This window comes from Lactuca saligna, chromosome 5 (assembly GCF_052625555.1).
Source record: "Lactuca saligna cultivar CGN05327 chromosome 5, ASM5262555v1, whole genome shotgun sequence".
NCBI lineage: Eukaryota > Viridiplantae > Streptophyta > Magnoliopsida > Asterales > Asteraceae > Lactuca > Lactuca saligna.
Window position 1 is genome coordinate 199,072,402 of NC_136421.1, and position 19,468 is coordinate 199,091,869.

Genomic DNA, 19,468 nt, shown 5'->3' on the forward strand with positions numbered 1-19,468 from the left:
AACAAATTTAATTCTATATCAACCACAAAATGCATATAAGTTTCTAGTACATTTAGATTCAAATTCGACAAATTTCATTCATTGCAAAAACATTTAAAAAGGCTTACTAGTAAAGTTCCACAACGTTCAAAGAGTAAACAAGTGAAAATTATAAGTTAGATAAACAAGAAAAAAAAAAGTAGAAAAAAAACTTAAAAAACAATTAAAGTGGACCCACAACATGAACACATATGATGTTTGTTTATATAGAGGCAGTTAGGCAGGCAAAGAGAACGCGAAGGAGATTGAAATCCAGCTAAAAATGGCGGAAATCTATGATAATCACGCCAAAACTAGTGGTTTTAGGGTTTCAATGTGCGGTGGCGCTAAAGAACTAGAACAGATGTCCAGAGACGGCAGTCAATACAGTCTCACCACCGCAATCTTACCTTCTCTCGGTGCTCGCAGCAACCGCCGTGTTAAGCTTCGAAATTTCATCATCTCTCCTTACGATCGCCGTTACAGGTTCACTAGAATCTCTTCGATTACTACAACATATTCATTTGTTATAGGGTTCATGATCTGTATGTTTGTGCGGATTAAGTTATAATACTGATTAAACTTACCAATTTCGCCATATCCCCTTACGAATCGCTACTACAGGTTTACTTGAGTTAAATTATTATTCTGTATAGGTCTGTGTGTGCATAATCATAACAGCTTAGCTTATTGATTTCTGTGATCACTCTTAATGTTTCTTCAATCATGCTGCATATTTAAGTAATTAATTTAGTCCTCGAGCAATACACCTTTTATTTATTAAAACATATACAATACATCACCCTGTTAATAATCTATATGCATGCTTCCAATTGGGATTTTTTATTACTTTTTGAATGAAAATTTGCGCCGATTGGATGAATTCGATACATGTTGTTCTTCTAATTGACTTTCTATAGATAATTCTAATGCTCCAAATAGACTCTCCAAGAATAGTTGACTCCTTTTGAATTCAGGAAGCAGAATCTGATGAATACGACATAAAAATTAAAAACTTGAATACTCTACAAATCTAAAATCTGACCAATTCCAAATTCTAACATTTTTGTTCTTTCTTTCTCCTTTACACGCGTCCAATTATACACCGAAACTAAACTCGAATTTTTACCTTTTAGGGCATGGGAGACATATCTAGTGGTTTTGGTTCTTTATACTGCTTGGGCATCTCCATTTGAATTCGGATATCTTAAAAGGCCAAGAAAACCTCTCTCCATCATTGATAATGTCGTGAATGGATTCTTCGCCATTGATATTATTCTGACTTTCTTCTTAGCTTACCTTGATAAAACCACCTATCTTCTAGTAGACAACAGAAAGCAGATTGCATGGAAATACACAAGCACTTGGTTAGCATTTGACGTCATTTCCACAATTCCTTCTGAACTTGTTCGAAAGATGTCCACTGGTTCTTTTCAAACCTATGGATTATTCAATATGTGTAGACTCTGGAGACTTCGTAGAGTTAGTGCTCTGTTTGCTAGGTAATTTTGAATGATGGGAATCTTGGATGATATAATTATTAATTAAAATTTTTTCTTTTTAGTTTTTGTGTTTTGACTTTTTTGTCCTTGGAATAGATGGGAGAAAGATAGGAACTTCAACTATTTCTGGGTCCGATGTGCCAAGCTTATTGCTGTAAGTATTTTGTTAAAGGGGCGAAATTTGTGGGTTAATTACAAAAATGAAAAATGGAAGATTCATTTAACAAATTAACTTTTATATTTCTAATAAAATGTCCACTTGAATCTGATGCGGAATATAATTTTTAATAATTAATTTGTACATTTCTAATAAAATGGATAATTGAATCTGATGCGTAATTTAGATTTAACGCTCGGCATAATTGTTTTTTTGTGGTCCCTTCCAAAAAAAAAAAAAAAAACCTTAAATAATTGCCACTTTTTTGCGAAGTGACAAAATTATTTTTCCATAAATTGTTTTTTCTTGAAGATTCTCTTTTTTAATAAATCTTGTAACATTTTTCTGTGGGTGGGATCGTTCACACGACAATTTCCAAAATCACAAAATTCATGTGACAAAATAGGTTATGGTGATCATTTTGTTATAATTATAAATAAATGGTCGATTTGTTAAATATATCCTATCCTTTAGTATTTTTTTTATTTGTGATTATCTTTAAATTAATGATCTTGATATTAAAAAATTCTTCTTTTGGTAAACCATGAGCTGAACATAAGTGCCCACAATAAGCCCAATCCACATTAAAATTTTGGATAATATTAACAAAAAATAATAAATAAAGTAACATAATATTGAATTAAAATTGACTACTTTTTATGTAGGTTACACTTTTTGCTGTACATTGTGCGGGGTGTTTTTACTATTACCTTGCTGCTCATTATCCGAATCCAGGAAAAACATGGATAGGATATGGCAATGAAGGTTTTCAAAAGGAGAGTTTATGGATCCGATATGTGACATCAATGTATTGGTCAATCACAACTTTGACCACTGTCGGATATGGTGATTTACATGCCCAAAATAGAAGGGAAATGGTATTTGTCATATGTTACATGCTTTTCAACCTCGGAATGACGTCATATCTAATAGGAAACATGACCAATTTGGTTGTCCATGGAACTAGTAAAACCAGACAATTCGTAAGCATATATTAACTACAACTTACACACTACAAAAAAATAAAAATAAATAAATAAAGGTATCGAATGATTAATTTTATAAACTTTGTTTTGGAAAAATAGAGGGATACGATTCAAGCTGCGTCAAGTTTTGCACAAAGAAACCAATTGCCTTCTCGTTTGCAAGATCAAATGCTTGCGCATTTGTGTTTGAAATTTAGAACGGACTCAGAGGGGCTTCAACAACAAGAGAGTCTTGATTCGCTTCCAAAAGCTATTCGATCGAGTATTTCACATTTTCTTTTTTATTCGCTTTTGGATAAAGCGTATTTGTTTCGTGGTGTTTCCAATGACTTGCTTTTTCAACTGGTAAGGTTCTGAACTGAACTGGAGGCATAAAAATCATTATATTTTGGGCAATTATGTGGTTGTATTTTGTTTATTCAAATAAAACCATAAAAGTTTCACATGTTTTCCCAAAATAAATATTTAAGTCACGCAAGTCAAAGTGGTTAATTTGGAAAAGTGTTTGAAATTTTTACGGGTTGATTAAAAAAAACGCAAAATATAATGTAATTTTTTTCCTAACAGTTTTAAATTTTAAAACTTTAATTTTTTTTTCCTCTCAAGGTATCGGAGATGAAAGCTGAGTATTTTCCTCCAAAGGAAGATGTCATTTTGCAAAATGAAGCCCCGACTGATTTTTATGTTCTTGTTACAGGAGCAGTAGTGAGTCATGACTTTTATTCATTTTATTTATCGTGAACTACATTTTCTTCTGGTTTTGGTTTAAAAAGGAATATTTATGAAAATGATAATTTTACCCTTGTCCCATTCATCTTCATCTCGCTTTTCGAGAAACCAAATAATCAAACAACTTCAACAAAAATCCCAAAAATCAAATCTAAACTTGAGAAAATGTAGTTTCACTCCGCCTTAAATCGATTTTACTTAATCTCCTTTCTAAAAATGTTTCCATGTTCTAATAATCACTTGTTTAGGAACTGGTGGTTACAAAAAATGCAGTTGAACATGTAAGTCTTTTTCTTTCCTATTAATAAAAATTTACCTTCTTATTTTTTTTAAAAAAATTGTAAAATTATCTAATTAATGACTTTCAGATTGTTGGAGAAGCTAAAACCGGTGATCTTTGTGGTGAACTCGGTGTTCTTTGTTACAGACCTCAACTATTTACAGTACGCACCAAACGGTTAAGTCAGTTACTCCGGTTAAACCGCGCTACATTTTTACACATCATTCAATCAAACGTTGGCGACGGCACCATTATCATGAACAATCTCCTCAAGGTTTTATTTTATTCAGTTATCAGGACAAGACAGAACAGAACAGATTGTACTGAATACTGACAGATGTCAAATCTTTTGTTAATGTTTTAGCATTTAAAAGATATGGATGATCCGGTCATGGAGGAAGTTTTAATGGAGACAGAGAACATGTTGGCACGTGGGAGGATGGACTTGCCTTTGAGTCTATGTTTTGCTACACTTAGAGGAGATGAACATTTACTATTAAAATTATTGAAGAGAGGCCTTGATCCTAATGAATCTGACAACAATGGAAGAACTGCCTTGGTTTGTTGACTTTTTTTGTTTATTGAATTATCTATTTATGGAAATTATTTATTTATTTATTTATATTTAATTTCCAGCACATAGCGGCATCGAAAGGAAATGTCAACTGTGTACTTCTACTGCTAGAGTATGGAGCGGATCCTAATAGCAGAGGTAATTTTTTATTTTTTATTTTTTTATTTTCTAAAGAGGAAAAAAAAAATTGTAGATTTTGTCCAGTTGATATATGTTGATATGTCTCTTTTGACTTAAGGAAACAACTGTCCAAAATGATGTAGAATTTTAATTTTGCCAAAATAAATTATTGCATGTCTTTTGAGTCTTGACACTTTTATTGTTGCAATTAATTTATGAAGTCAGATTCACTTGTTTTCCTAAAATACAACAACTTGGTGGTCAAATTCTTTGAATTATCGACACTATGAATTATTACTATCATTATTGACGTTTTTTTTCCTTTTAAAACTATTTAAAGGAAGGGGATGTTTTCAACCTCAACTGCAAAAGTCGTTGCTTTTGTTTTTGTGACTAGAAGTTAGTTATTAGGTCATCTAAAGTATATTTATTACATTATTATATTATTTAGCTTTATTTATTGAATTGGTTTATTATTCTATAAATATGTTTATATATGAAAAATAATTGGCTTATGGTTAAGATAAAATCAAAATCATATATAAAAAATGGATAATTAAGACGTTACATTTTGATTAATGTTAATGTTTATTTTACATTGATAATTAAAATTTTAACAATGTTTACTTTGTGTTGTCTAAACTGTTTTGAACAATAATTTGATTAATGGTTTTAACACTTACTTATTAATTCAACAAAAAATTATAATATCGATTTGAATAAGTGTTGTAAATAATTATTAAGATGTATGATTATTGATGCAAAAGAAGTTAATTTTTACTAAAAAAAAAAAAGAACTTTCTTTTTGGATAGCATAAAAGGTTTGACGAAATTCCTAAATAATTAATCTCTCTTTAGACACCCCATGCGTATCTTCTTGAAATATTTGTCATCATGACATAGAATTTAAAAATACTTTATTTATAAAACAAATCAAAGTCTTACTATTTAAGGGCATCATGTGTCACGTTTTCTGATCTCCTAACAACAATAATGATGTTTTCAATTCTTTTACAAACGGTTGAAAAAAGCAAGTCAACTATTTCGGTTTACAAGTCGTTATCATCCGATCTTATATCTTCTCTCTCTTTTGACTTATCCAGATTCAGAAGGTAATGTTCCAATGTGGGAATCCATACTGAACAACCATGAACCAGTCACCGGAATCCTAAAAGACAACAAAGGCACTCTAGTATCCGGCGACATCGGACAGTTTGCGTGCATAGCCGCCGAACAAAACAAACTCGATATTCTTAAAAAAATCATTAGTCTTGGAGGAGACATCACGCTTCCCAAATCCAACGGCTCAACCGCCCTCCACGTGGCGGTTTGTGAAGGCAACACTGAAATGGTCAAGTTTTTATTAATACAAGGAGCCGATGTCGATAAGCCAGACGACCATGGGTGGACCCCACGAGACTTGGCAGACCAACAAGGCCACCTTGAGATAAAAAAGTTTTTCTTATCTGTTAAGTCAATGGATGACTACTCTCAATTGACCAAAACCGCATCTCTCATGCCCTTTCAAAGAGCTGAGTCACGACACGTACAGTTTCTCGGACGGTTTAAATCCGATCCTTCTTTGATTAGACCTGTGTCACACTCACAGAACCAGAACAACAACAACAACAACAACAACAACAACAACAACAACAGGGACGAGGGTAATGTGAGTCAGCCTAGGCAAAGACGAAGGGGGTATACCTTTCATAATTCGCTTTTTGGGATTATGGCGAATCCACAAGACAAGAATATTGATTTGATGTTGGGTTCAACGAAGACACAATTTGTGAAAGAAACCCCTAGACGGGTGATAGTTAGTTGTCCTGAAAAAGGGGATGCTCAAGGGAAACTTGTGCTTTTACCACAAAGCTTCAAGGGTTTACTTGATATTGGTGTTAAGAAATTCGGTTTCATACCGTTGAAAGTTTTGAATAAAGACGGGGCAGAAATAGATGAAATCGAGCTCATTCGAGATGGCGATCATTTGGTTTTTGTTGGTGATGATTGTCAAAGAGGTAGATGGTGAAAACTTAAGATGACACTGTCACTCCCTTGTTTTTCTACTTTGGTAAATGTTAAAACCAAAGAAATGCAAATATATAAGCATATATATCAAATCTTCCATAAAGTGAAAAAAGATATATACTTGAAGCACTATTGATGTTTTTATCACTTTCCATGTCAAGATGACAAAAAAAATTTACAATTTTTGCCAGCCACATTGACTTCAGTAACACGTTTTGTCATGTCATGTCATAATGTATAACAAACAAACAAACATACCATAAACTATGAAAGTTGTTTTTTTTTCCCCATTTAAATCAACAAAATGAGAGTATGTATGTTACACAAATTGAAGTATCCATATTCCTTCTTTCATGTGAAACTACACTTCTTCATATTACAAAAGCTTTAACATCTTTAAGCGCTCTATATGCTCTGGTTCTAGTTTAGCAGGGGTGTAGCACCCATGAAGATCCTCCACTACATACTCCTACCAAATAAAAACCCAAATCATAAAAACAACAATTAAATAGCTAAATCAATAAAATGATGAAACTACAAGTGTACAAATATATATAGTACCTGTGTAAGTTCTCTTTTGGTGAGGATGTGATAATGTCTCTGCCAAATCCTTTGGATTGCCATGGTGGCAGCAAGAAAGCCATAGGCAATACCAAGAATAGCAAAAATAACCACAAAAACAATAACAAGAGCAAAACATGCTTCCATTGATGCAGGAAAACAATCCAATATTCCCCATCCATAACAACAGTTTTGACACCCAGCCATTCTTGGATCATTATTTAAAGATGAGCAGTGTAGTATAATCCCAAAAAATCCAAGCAACACAAAGAAGACAAGTACCCCTGTTATGAAAACAATAAACACAAATCACATTGGATTGGGACTCAGACTGATATTAGTTAGTGGGGCCCACAAAACAAAACTAACCTATACAATAGTAGAATGGTATAGGGTGCCTTGACAATATACGATCCCAACTGTCATTAAATGAATCTCTAAATGACCCATCTTTATCAGCAATATATGCTAGACCTCCCATCATTCCAATCACCTGTTTAATGAAGCATTTGAATTACTCAGAAATCAAAACTTTCATTGATATGTTTGTTATAACTGAGATAAAGAAAAAAGATAAAAGATAGAATTATGATTTTTGTACCCAAATTTAAAAACTGTAATTGGAGATAGAAAGACTTAACTGTTTGTACAGCTAAAAACACAAGGCACACATCTCTGGCAACAAAAAGTCTGAACTTTATTTTGCGCCATGAGTTTTCTTCTAACTCAACAACTAGAAGATGAAACTGGGCTTTGCAAGTTGTGCAATGTGAAAAGGCAAAACCTTCCTGTTAAGAGTAATATAATAAGTCAACAACAGTATGTAAACAGATGAATAAATAGAAAGAGTTTTATTCTCTTTTAAACAATATTAACAAGTAATGGTCTTCTTCACCTTGACAGATCTCCAATGATCAAGGCATGAACGATGGACAAACTGTTGGGTGCCTTTGCACATGCATGGAGATATCAAATCATCATCTACAGAAAACAAAAGAATCAAATTTAAGGAAACAATTTCATATGAAGATTGAAGAAATAGTGTGGATATGTATACTTGTTGCTTCAAAATTTCCAACTGATATGAAAACCACAAGATTTTGAACGAAATAACACAGCTATGATCAGTAAAGAAGTATAGAACATCATGTTTTTTGATAAATTACTGATTACTGAAACGAAATAAACAAAACGAATGTTCTAAGATTGTGATAATCAATGAGTGAAGCTTCACCTTCCTCTCCGTCGCACTCAAGGCAAATACGACAGGTAGCTATCGAACCTTCTTCAACATCTTCATCTTTTACCTCAATAGAACTCGCGGCGGCCGGCGGTGGCGATGGAGACGACGAAGGTGATTCAGAATCAGCGCGTTGGTGACTCGGAAGCAGAGGATCTGAATCGCTAGGGTTTTCCAAACCCCTAGCTTCTAGCTCTAATTCTCCGGTCATTTAACAACTTCTAACCTGATCAAAAGTAAGAAAACCCTAGAAATATCAAACAAACAATACAATTTGTAAACGATCGTCAAATGAAAATTGATTCAACATGTGAAGTAAATGAATTGAAGGAGAAACAATCAAGGGTTGTAGTACAATTAGACGTAAGATACGAACAATTCCGAATTGCTTGATCTTGTTTGTTAATTTACCTTAAATTTGCGTAATCAAATTGGTGAAAGAACGTTCGACGAGCCTGCCAAGCTGATTGAACCGGTTTCGGATACGACGGTCATTATCTAAACGGCACGTGGTGCGTACGGCGCCCATAGGTGTAACCGGGGTTGAGTCGGGTAAACTCGGTCTTGGTATAACTTGAGTTTACTTTTAGAGTAAATTACAAAACTGTCCTTATGGTCGAGCAAAATTAGGTTTTAGTAAGGTATTTCTTTTTTCTTAATTTGTTTCTAAGTCAGGTTTTTGTTTTTGACCCATGTGAAATCACAGATTGTCTAGATCGATTGTTTTTTAATTTAGAAGATCGTGATCTTAAAATTGGAACAAAAGATTTTACCAAATTGAAGTGGTTATAACTTTAAAACCGAAAAGTGCATCTCTACCTATGTTCTCACAAGTTATATAAAGTTTGAAACATAGAAAATAAACGCAAACTTAATATATAAACTTTAAATCCAACTATTAATATAATCTTACATGACTCCTACATTACAATTATATTTTGTTTGCAAAGTATTTTGCTAGTTTAATAATATCAACGTTCAAAAAAATTTAACTCTTTAATTATAAAAAAAAAAAAAAAAAAAAAAAAAAAAAAAAAAAAAAAATGTTGGTGTCCATATTACTTGCCTTTTTGTATTCATATTCCCAAGTTGTGCACAATAAGATCAACCAGTGTCGTTCCACCGTACCCTCCAGCAGGTGCGACATGGCACTGTGGTGGGTGTGAGAACGTCGTCCTGCCCATTAAAAGCCTTGTAATTAGATTCTCCTTGCGGCGGAAAAGCATCATCTCATATGGGTGAGCATCTGGACCGAACCATATCGAACTGAACATGATCGGGTCTTGGACCAGACCGGTTTGGCAGAAATTAATGAACCTTTGATCGGAACGGTTGAGGCCGATCTAGGTTCGAATTTCCCGGTTCTGTATTTGTTGGACCGATACAACTTTAGGTGCATATGATATATTCATTAAAGCCTACCGAAAGTTAGTTTATTTATTACGATTGAAGGGGGTGAGTATTTTGGACCAAACCTGTTGAGATCGGTCCAGGTCCGGTTCTCGGTTCGATCCTATCCAAAAGTCAAAATGCTTACCCATATCTTATCACTCACTTCCTTCTAGTTATTAATTTTATTAAATGATGCAAGATTAAATGGATCCTTATTTGAATCCAAAGTGGATCCATTTGTGAAAATTCCAAATTCAAATTGAAATTCTAAATCCAAAGTGTGGGTCATGATGAATTTATAAGGTGGATCTAGTGTAACATTCATTATCCATGTAATTTAAATTTTTTAACCCTTATATATGAAATTTGTTGCAAATCGATCCCTTGGTCGTGGAAAACGTGCCTTTGTGAGTACGCTGAGTGTACACTGGGTGTACATGGCTGATGCCTATTTTCATCCCTAACAAACCCTAATCTCCATTTGTGGTGTTTTGAGTTCATTTTGGTGTTTGGTGTCCACTCTTGAAAGTAGGAAGCCATTGGAAAGCAAGGAATGGGCTCTAAGCTTTGTAGATCTAAGTTTTACACTTCTTGAGCAACCCCCATAAGGTATAAAGTTCTGAAATTGATGATTATTTCTCTAGATCTTGCGAGTTTTAGAAGTAACATGCTTTTAGTCCCATATTCTTAGCTTATGTGAGTATGGACTGCTCTAGACCAAATGAGTTGTACTTTTGGACGTTTTGGGGTGTTCGGAGTTATAAACTTATAATGATGGATCTTGACCCTTTACTTTCATCCATGCATGTGTTATGTGGCTTAGAACATTGTGAGATGTTTATGTATAAAATTTGGATACTTTATAGTCATGCAAAGTCATAAAGTTGGAAACTTTATTACTTAGAATGTTATTTAGGACTCGAATTAAGTTTTAGACAAAAGTACTTTAGGGATTAAGCACTTAACATGAAGGATTAGAGTCTGGACGAGTACGTTGGGCGTACTTCTGAGTACGTAGCGCGTACTCCATAAAGGCCCTGTTTTTAGATGAATAAGTATGACATGCGTACATGCTGAGTATGCAGCACATACTCAGTCTGGAGTTGGATTTTTTACTTTTGACCTAAGGGTATTTTGGGTATTTTGACTTGTAGTTTGAATTTAAGTTGCCTTTTGTTGTATAGGTGGCATGTAGAGTCAACATTTGGAGCAACATTCTTTTCTACTATCTTTTCAGACTGTGAGGTGAGTTTCCTCACTATACTGGTGGGTCAAAGGCACCAATGCTAGCCCAAGTAGATTATGTATGATGGTTTAGGAATTAGGATGTTGTTATGTTCTAGTGATCAATTAGATCTGTATGATTATATGTTTGCTGGTTATATGATTATCTGTTACATATGTCAACATATTATGGTTATGTTGAGGTTGTACGGCTTTGTGATGTAAGCCAACAAACCCAGGGCAATCTAATCAGGAGGTTGTGGGCCTGGGTAATCCAACCCGAAGGTTGTGGATCCAATATGCAATATTTATGGAAATCCAACCGGGAGGTTGTAGGTGAGGGTAATCCAACCGGGAGGTTGTGAACCCAACATGCAATATATATATTTGTTTGGTTGTGTGTGGTACTTTAGGGGAACTCACTAAGATTTGGCTTACAATTTAAGTTTTATATTTCAGGTACTTCAGATGATCGGGTCAATGCGAACACTTGATCACACACATCCTTCAGTTTTATAAGATTCGATTGTGGGATACTCTGATTTGTGATTTTATACTTTGGAAACTATGTTTTGTAAACATTTACGATTTTGGGTTGTTTTTGAAAAATGAAAATTTCACCTTGATTTTTTCGATGTTACATCTGGATTGTGGGTTTAAAGCACGAATCCACATGATGAATCCAAGCATATTTTTATTTATTTTTGTATTATATTATCAAATTTTCATTTATTGAATTATTTTTGTTTTTGAAATTTTTTGTATTCTATTAAGTTTATCATATTATAAATTAATGATATCTCATATATATATATATATATATATATATATATATATATATATATATATATATATATATATATATATATATATAGGGGAGGGTTCGAATTGAGAAAAAAAAAAGGTTGAGAATGGGGGAATCATTCTCAGCCAATCATTTATTTTTGCTGCAAAAGGCTCCAACGTACCGGCGGAAATGGGAAACGAATGCACATGTGTTTTCCAACATAACATATTTCTTTAAACTATGCTAATCATTACCTTAATATATACAAAAACATAGTTTTTTTCGTTTTTTTTTTTTAATTTTTATAAGCTATTTTTATCAAAAAATAATTTTAAATATACCAAAATTCATGATTTTTTATTCTCTACAAATAGACATCCATATTGATATAGTTTTAAGATGAAATAAAAAAAAAAAATTTATATTTTCAGCTATCATTATTCATAGGTGAATAACAATGCATCAGGTTTTATTACAGTACATTCGTTATTCACTTATGAATAAAAAGTATGATTTTTTTTTTACAATTTAAGTATCATTCATATATGAATATAGCATATAATAAACATAGTATACTCATATTTTAATATTGGACGATGAATTCACTTGTGAATATTAACATAGTATGTTCACTTGTGAATATTAGATGATATATTCACTTATGAGTATTAAATGATATTTCATATGTGAATATTACATAGTATTACATGGTATATCACATGTGAATATTACAGAGTATATTCACTTGTGAATATTAGATGATATATTCACTTATGAATATTACACAGTATATTCACATATGAATATTACAAGGTATATTCACTTATGAATATTGAAGGTATTTTGACAAATATATATAATTTTTATATGTTATTCACATATGAATAACATACAGACTTGTATATTTGTTTTGTGTTTTTAATAATCATATACTGATTCAGGTGAGAAAACATATTCATATGTGAATATAACGTGGTAATTTAGTTTATGCATTTCATCAAACAGTTGGAGTGCAAACAAGTTAACTATTTTAAAAATGTTAAAAACATCAAGTTATCAATTCCAAATCATCATATACTTTCGATTTCGACTTCAGATGCGACATCCTATCTCTGATCGATTTCGCGATTTGATTTTGATTTTCGAAAATCCGATTGGGAACCTGTGAGTACCCATTCTAAGTCCCTCAATATCGACTGTGATTGCGAGTCCATAACTCCGATTCCAATTTCATGAATAGGAAGAAATTTCGGTTTAGTTGAAGAAATCTTGATGATTATTGAAGGTTGGAGAAAATTTTTTGATGATGAACGAATAGTTATCGAATTGTCTATAGTTACGTATTTGAAATTGAAGGTTATTACAATATTTACAAGTTTGTCACCGTGTCTTTTATGCATAGATTAAATGAGTGGTTGAGAATGATTCCTTCATTCTCAACCTTTTTTTTCTCAATTGAACCCACCTATATATATATATATATATATATATATATATATATATATATATATATATATATATATATATATATATATATATATATATATATATATATATATATATATATATATATATATATATATATATATATATACATATATATATATATATCAAATTTTCACTTATTTTTTTTTCTTTTGCTGCAATATTGTTAAAGTAAATGGTATCTAACTATAAAATTAAATGTGTGTTAATAAGTATAGAGAGTCTTTTAAAAAATAAAAAGAAAATATTAAGTAGAAAATAAAAAAACACAAAAAAAAAAAAAAAAAAAAAAAAAAAAAAAAAAAAAAACTGTATAATATAAATGTTATAAAATTATTATAACTTTTTTATACTTTTTAGATAGAAGTTTATAAATTTTTTAATTTTTTAATACAACGATCTAAACAAGTATTTAACAAAATTATTTTAAATGTTATAAAAGTATTAAATTGTCATACAAAATCTATAAAACACTTTAAAAATGTTGTAAAAGAAAGTTTAGAAATAGTTGTATTAAAGTTATAAAAAATGTATGAAAATGTAAAAAATAATAATAATAGTTATAATAAAAACTTGTAAGAATTTTTTAAAACATTTAGAACATATTTGGTTTAAAAGCACTTATGTTAAAATTATATGAAAAATAAGGTAAAAACATGTATTAAAATAATAATTATAATTATAATAAAAACTTGTAAGAAAAAACTTGTAAGCACTTGTATTCGAAAAATTATAAGAAAAAAAATATCATACAAATGTTGAAAGAAATTATAAAAAGTCTTAAGAAATTTCTATAAAAAAAAAATTGTTCACATTTAGTCAATTTTTTTTACAAACATTTAACCATTTTACCTGTTAATGTGTTCACATATTACCATTATGGTAGTAAGTGAACATCTTTAACTAGTTAAGACCATCTCTAATCCTACTCCATTTTTTATCCCATTTTTACTCCCAAAAAGTATATTCCTATTATATTCTATTATTCCAACTTACATAGATTGTCAAACACACTCTTCCACTAATCTAGTTTTAACAAATATATAATCTATATTTTTTTTATTTACATTAATATTAAATACAAAAGATTATACTTATCATAAACTTATAAATAAATATTATACATGCATTTATCAAAAAATATTACACATACACACTTTTAAATAAATATTATACATACATTTATATAAATATTAGACATACACACTTTTAATTATAAGTTTTTGTAAAATACGTTAGCGTTTTTTAAAATTTAAATATGTATTTAAATTTTTATATGAGTTTGATGAACAAAAAACAAAATTTATATTTATATTTAATTAATATAATTTAATATATAACAAAATATTATAAGTACTAAATATTATATTTAAATTATAGTTAGTAGGTAAAAATGAACTAGAAATGTATGTGTGTGTGTGTGTATATATATATATATATATATATATATATATATATATATATATATATAAACAGAGGGACTAAAACCGATAATGCGAAGTTCATCCCCATTTTGGGAGAAATGAAGAGTATAACACCATAATTGGTGTAATACTATTCATATCCCCAAAATAGGGGAATAAACGGGGGAAGGTTGGAGAAGAATGGGGGAAGAAATGGGGAAAAAAATTTGGGGCTTTTATGATTCCGCAGAGGTGGGTCTACGGATCCTATGAACACCTCTGCGGATCGCTTAATGTCTCTGAGGAATTAGTAGTTGACTGGTCCACAGAGTCGTCTCTGCGGATCTATGCTACACCCCTACGGAAATCTTGATTTCTCTACGAAAATGGTAGTTGTAGTCATGTTTAAGCATTAATTGGCGATTATATATGTTTTTCAAGTTATTATCGTTTTTTATGACTTTTAGTGACCAGAAACGATTTTTTTTTTCATTTTTTATGAATTCTTTAATCATTAGAAATCATTTTTTTGTTGTCTTTGTGTAGAGTGTTTTGTAAAAATGAGTTCTATTTTTCTGTGTATGGAATGGTTGTGGCAGTCAGTTAATGGAAAAGATGTTTACATTAGAAATAATGTGAAAAACCATGATTTAAATCTTCCTCCTAACTTTGATTATCAGATGTTATTACAAATGATTAGAAATAAGGTCGGTGTGTTCAATAGTCATATATCGTTGTCTTTTAAACACCCGAAGTGCGGGTATGTCTTGGAGCTTGCAAATGAATAAGATGTAGTTCACCTGAGACACGTAATGTTTGAAACAAAGCAGAAAGTGCATTTGTATTTACGATGGTAGGTAAAGAAGTTGAAGAACAGCCAGTGGTGAAAAGCTAGTTTATTGGAGCAAAAAGTAGTAGAGGTCGTGGAGATAGACAATCTAATCGAAACCGGTCCAGGGGACGAGGAAATGACGTAGGAGTAGGTTATGAAAAGAAAGCTTCAGTTATTGATAAGTTGTATCAGATAATAATAACGTTTTATTAGCTAATGATAATAAACCAAATTTACGCATGATAGAATTAGAACAACTAAATTTATTTGAGTTTGGAGAAGTACCTGATTTTGATGATCAATTATATGATGAAAAATGAAATGAAGGTTGGCTGAAAGATGAGTACACGCAACGGAAAATTGCTTTTAATCCCTGGTATTGTATTCCTCGTATTCTTGATTGTCCAAAATCTATTCTTGAAGCTGGACCATTTCACAGTTTAGGTCCAAATGATAAAATATTTGTGAATCAAACCTATAACACCAAAAAAGACCTAACAACTTCTGTTAAATTCATAGTGGTTAAAGAAAATTTTAGATTAAGGTTCAAAAATCAAGTAAAATATCGGTACGAGGTTGTTTGTTTGCAAGAAAACTATCATTGGCATTTATATGCAGCTGTCAGTAAAGGAACTAAAATGTTTGAAATTAAGACCTTTAATGAGGAGCACACATGTTCTTCATTACTTATACACCCAAATCATAGGCAAGCAACCAGTGAAGTTGTGGGAACCATAATACATCACATTATGGGTCAAAGTAGTTTGAGAGTTTGGAGGCCTAAAGATATTATTATAGATATGAATGCGTTGCTGGAAATTAATTTGAATTATTCTGCGTTCTTATGCATAAATGGTTTTACCGAAATCGGGTGGCTACAGGTATGACTAAAATTTTGTCAAATTATACGATAAATGATATATATATATATATATATATATATATATATATATATATATATATATATATATATATATATATATATATATTTCATTGTTTTAACAGAAAAAGTACAACAATACTTACGAAGTGAGCCGAAGCTATGGTTAAAGAAATAAATACTGGATAACAGGATGGTCGGTATATGGTGTTGACAATGCAACATATCAAGTCAATGACTTCAAAAGTGGTGGCATAGTTGATTTGAGGCAAAAGACTTGTTCTTGCAATTATTGGCAACTAACCGGTTTGCCTTGTGGTTATGTGATAATGGTTTTAACGCACTTGAAAAATGAAAACTGTGGGCATAGGGATATAGATGCTTATAAACTTGAAACGTATCGAAGAACGTACAAGGAGATCGTCTACCCCCTACCAGAACATGGTGATTGGGAGGTTCCTAATGACCTTTTGGTTGTTAACCCTCCTATAATGGAAATATGTCAACCGGGTAGACCGAAAAACACCAACCATATCCCCTCACAAGTTGAGAAGCCAAAAATAAGAATATGTAGTAGATGTCATATAACAACACATAATGCAAGGTCGTGTAAAGAAATTGTCCCAAATAAGCAAAATAAAAGTAGAAAAGGTAATAGGGCTTCATGAAGTAGGACAAAACCGATAGACAACGAAGGGACGCAAGCGACAGAAAATAAATGTAAGCAGGAAGCAGAAATCCAAAGAACGCACGAGACAGAAAACCAAGTGATGCAAGACTCACAAAACCAATGGAGGAAATACGAAGACGGAGCATACTTTCTATGGTTCGATTTGAATGATTGAAGTTTCTTTTAAAATATGTTTATTATGAAGTTTTTATAATACAAAAAAAATTAGTATTCCAACAAACTTTTGCATTACTATTTCATCATCTCCGCAGCAAAGTAGTGTTAATTTTGCAGTACTGTTTCATCTACTCTTTATCAAATAGTGTTAGTTCCGCAGTAGTAATATTTTATTATATTAAAATTGTGGTTTCATCAGTAATAATTTTACTATAAAATGACTTTAAAATATGTATCATTTCATCTACTCTGTACCTTTTCTTCGATGCATTTTTTTGAAAAATCACCCCTCATATTTTCACCCATAATGGGTTCCAGACCATGGAGCGCAGATGAGAACCTACATCTAACTCGTGCATAAATTAATGTGTACTAGAGCATCAGTGTGAATGATCCAAGTTTTTGGACCCGTTTAACCTATTCCTTCAAAGCTGACCCTCAAACCGCGCGGAAAACTATCATAACTCCTTTGATATCACAGCAAAATGGTATGAAGTAAAAATAGAAATTTTGTTATTCAACGATCTTTATAATAAAATTGATGACGCACGGCTGAATGAAGATGAGGAAGTGATCTTGGAGGAGACAAAAGAGGAACACAAATCCATTAGCGACAGGTCAGAATTCGAGTATGAAGCCCCTTGGAATCTTATAAAAGATCTCTTGTATTTTTAATTTGTATTGTGTTTATAGTAGGTTATTTTTATGTACTTGAGTTTTATTAGGTTATTTAGATGTATTTGGTTATTATCAGGTTTTTTATATGTACTACTTTGTATCAGGTTATTTTTATGTATTTGGTTTTTATTATGTTATTTACGAAATAAGTTGAGTTGTTTTCTATTTTATTCCATGGAACATAAACTACAAGCACTACAAATACATGGAAACAGAAAATACAAACATTACAAATAATAAGATAAAGCAGTAATAATGAAATGTTATTATACAGTATCACATCATAATTTTATTTGATGATTAAGTTAATTTCACAGAGGAATTTCATGGTCTTCTCACCCCTTATGCACTTAAGGTGCTTTGAAAAAGATTTATCCACTCCGATGGTTGTAGGGTTAGGCATATTGTTGGCCACAAATATGAAATGGGCAAGTATTTAACAACCGAATTCATGCAATTAGAACGTGGGATTTGGACTTGCCGGAAATGGAAAAAATGTGGTATACCTTATGATCACGCTATAGCATCACTACAAAGGCTTGAAATTGAAGAAATCCAGCAAATGGTAAATTTAAAGTTAACTACTATGGTGTATCTAAATGTTTTCAAACTAAAACAGTGAATCCTATTCCAATCCTTAGGCATTGGGAAATATCAGTTGAAAGTGTTGTCGTCTTACCTCCATGACAATATACTTGAATTGCAATGTATGGATCACAACGAATATTAGTTTGTATTCAGTTCTATGTTAACCTTAGTTTTGGTCCGTTGGTGTTGTTTACTTTTTAATAAATAATGTTTACCTTTTAATTAATAATGTTTACCTTATAATAAATAATTGTAATGTATGGATCACAATGAATAACATCATTGGATTCTCGAGAAATAACTGTGTAGACTGACAACTTTGTACGGAGTTGAAGGGTGTATATATTGTCATAGATGATCATTGAATTTTTTGGTAAAGAGTTTAAAAAAAATTTGAATTTAATATGAGTTCGATTTTCAAATTTCTATATTTGCTTATGCAACGAAGTTGATTGTTACTATTGTGATCCAATAGACCATTTTCTCGCACTGTCACCAAACATAAGAAGGTCATATATGTCTAATGATACTTTGTAAAAATTACAATGGGCTGAAGAACAACAAAAAATAGATAAAGAGTCATCTCGGGCTCTCAATGAACGTTGTGACGTCATTTCGGCAGAGTGCAAAGAGGCTAAGGAAAAGATGCATATTAATAAAAATAAAATCAAAGAGCATGAAAAATGGATAAAAAAAAACTAAGAAAACTATCAATGGAGAAAGATAAGTATCCATTGCATTTCCCTTAAGTTAATTACTATTTTTGTACGTTTATTATGTAATTTTGTTTTGTTATATGTATTATCTTCAAGGTTCTAAAAAGCTCGTTATGGCTCCGCCATGGTGCGCCAAGGCTCAAGACTTGTACCTGTCATCAAGCTTTACCAAAATGCCGTCTTAACTCATGTATGTGTATAAAATGAATAATAGTTGAAAATACATATAAAAATATTAATTATATACAAAATTGCCGCCTTAAGTCACGCCTTACAAACGATGTGGCTCGCCAAGGCATTGAAAAGCTTGAGGCTTGACATTGCCGCTAAGTCACACCTTATGTTATTTAGAACATTTATTATCTTCGAGTTTAAGTTATTTTATGAAATTAACTATACTAGTAATGATGCACAAATATAATCATAAAATAACCGATTATT

General features: G+C 31.4%; 2 protein-coding genes across 4 annotated transcripts; one reads left to right on the forward strand and one right to left on the reverse strand.

Moving 5' to 3' along the window:
• The first annotated feature begins 273 nt into the window (after positions 1-273).
• LOC144998448 (potassium channel AKT1-like) lies at positions 274-6,508 on the forward strand. The gene is made up of 11 exons (XM_078958207.1): positions 274-504; positions 1,155-1,520; positions 1,617-1,674; positions 2,343-2,660; positions 2,763-3,008; positions 3,270-3,368; positions 3,641-3,673; positions 3,761-3,946; positions 4,037-4,231; positions 4,309-4,384; positions 5,470-6,508. Exons 1-11 carry the CDS (start codon positions 302-304, stop codon positions 6,393-6,395), a joined length of 2,706 nt encoding a protein of 901 aa, XP_078814333.1. The 5' UTR covers positions 274-301; the 3' UTR covers positions 6,396-6,508.
• A 4-nt stretch (positions 6,509-6,512) lies between these two features.
• Positions 6,513-8,723, reverse strand: LOC144998449 (uncharacterized). 3 transcript variants are annotated; one of them, XM_078958208.1, is made up of 7 exons: positions 8,607-8,723; positions 8,190-8,421; positions 7,851-7,936; positions 7,597-7,743; positions 7,325-7,448; positions 6,956-7,239; positions 6,513-6,863 (listed from the first exon to the last, which is right to left on the reverse strand). In XM_078958208.1, the coding sequence occupies exons 2-7, from the start codon at positions 8,404-8,406 to the stop codon at positions 6,771-6,773; spliced, it is 951 nt and encodes a 316-aa protein (XP_078814334.1). In that variant the 5' UTR covers positions 8,407-8,421; positions 8,607-8,723; the 3' UTR covers positions 6,513-6,770. The 3 variants fall into 3 exon arrangements, with proteins under 3 accessions (XP_078814334.1, XP_078814337.1, XP_078814335.1); XM_078958211.1 differs by having other exon boundaries at positions 8,190-8,442; positions 8,607-8,678; XM_078958209.1 differs by having other exon boundaries at positions 8,551-8,653.
• Between the last annotated feature and the right edge of the window lie 10,745 nt (positions 8,724-19,468).

Coding starts and splice junctions, on each gene's coding strand:
- LOC144998448 (XM_078958207.1), top strand. CDS start 302: ATGGCGGAAATCTATGATAATCACGCCAAAACTAGTGGTTTTAGGGTT. Junction 3,947..4,036: donor TCATGAACAATCTCCTCAAG/GTTTTATTTTAT, acceptor TTAATGTTTTAG/CATTTAAAAGATATGGATGA. Junction 4,385..5,469: donor AGCGGATCCTAATAGCAGAG/GTAATTTTTTAT, acceptor TGACTTATCCAG/ATTCAGAAGGTAATGTTCCA.
- LOC144998449 (XM_078958208.1), bottom strand. CDS start 8,406: ATGACCGGAGAATTAGAGCTAGAAGCTAGGGGTTTGGAAAACCCTAGC. Junction 7,744..7,850: donor ATCATTGGAGATCTGTCAAG/GTGAAGAAGACC, acceptor TACTCTTAACAG/GAAGGTTTTGCCTTTTCACA. Junction 6,864..6,955: donor CCAAAAGAGAACTTACACAG/GTACTATATATA, acceptor TTTATTTGGTAG/GAGTATGTAGTGGAGGATCT.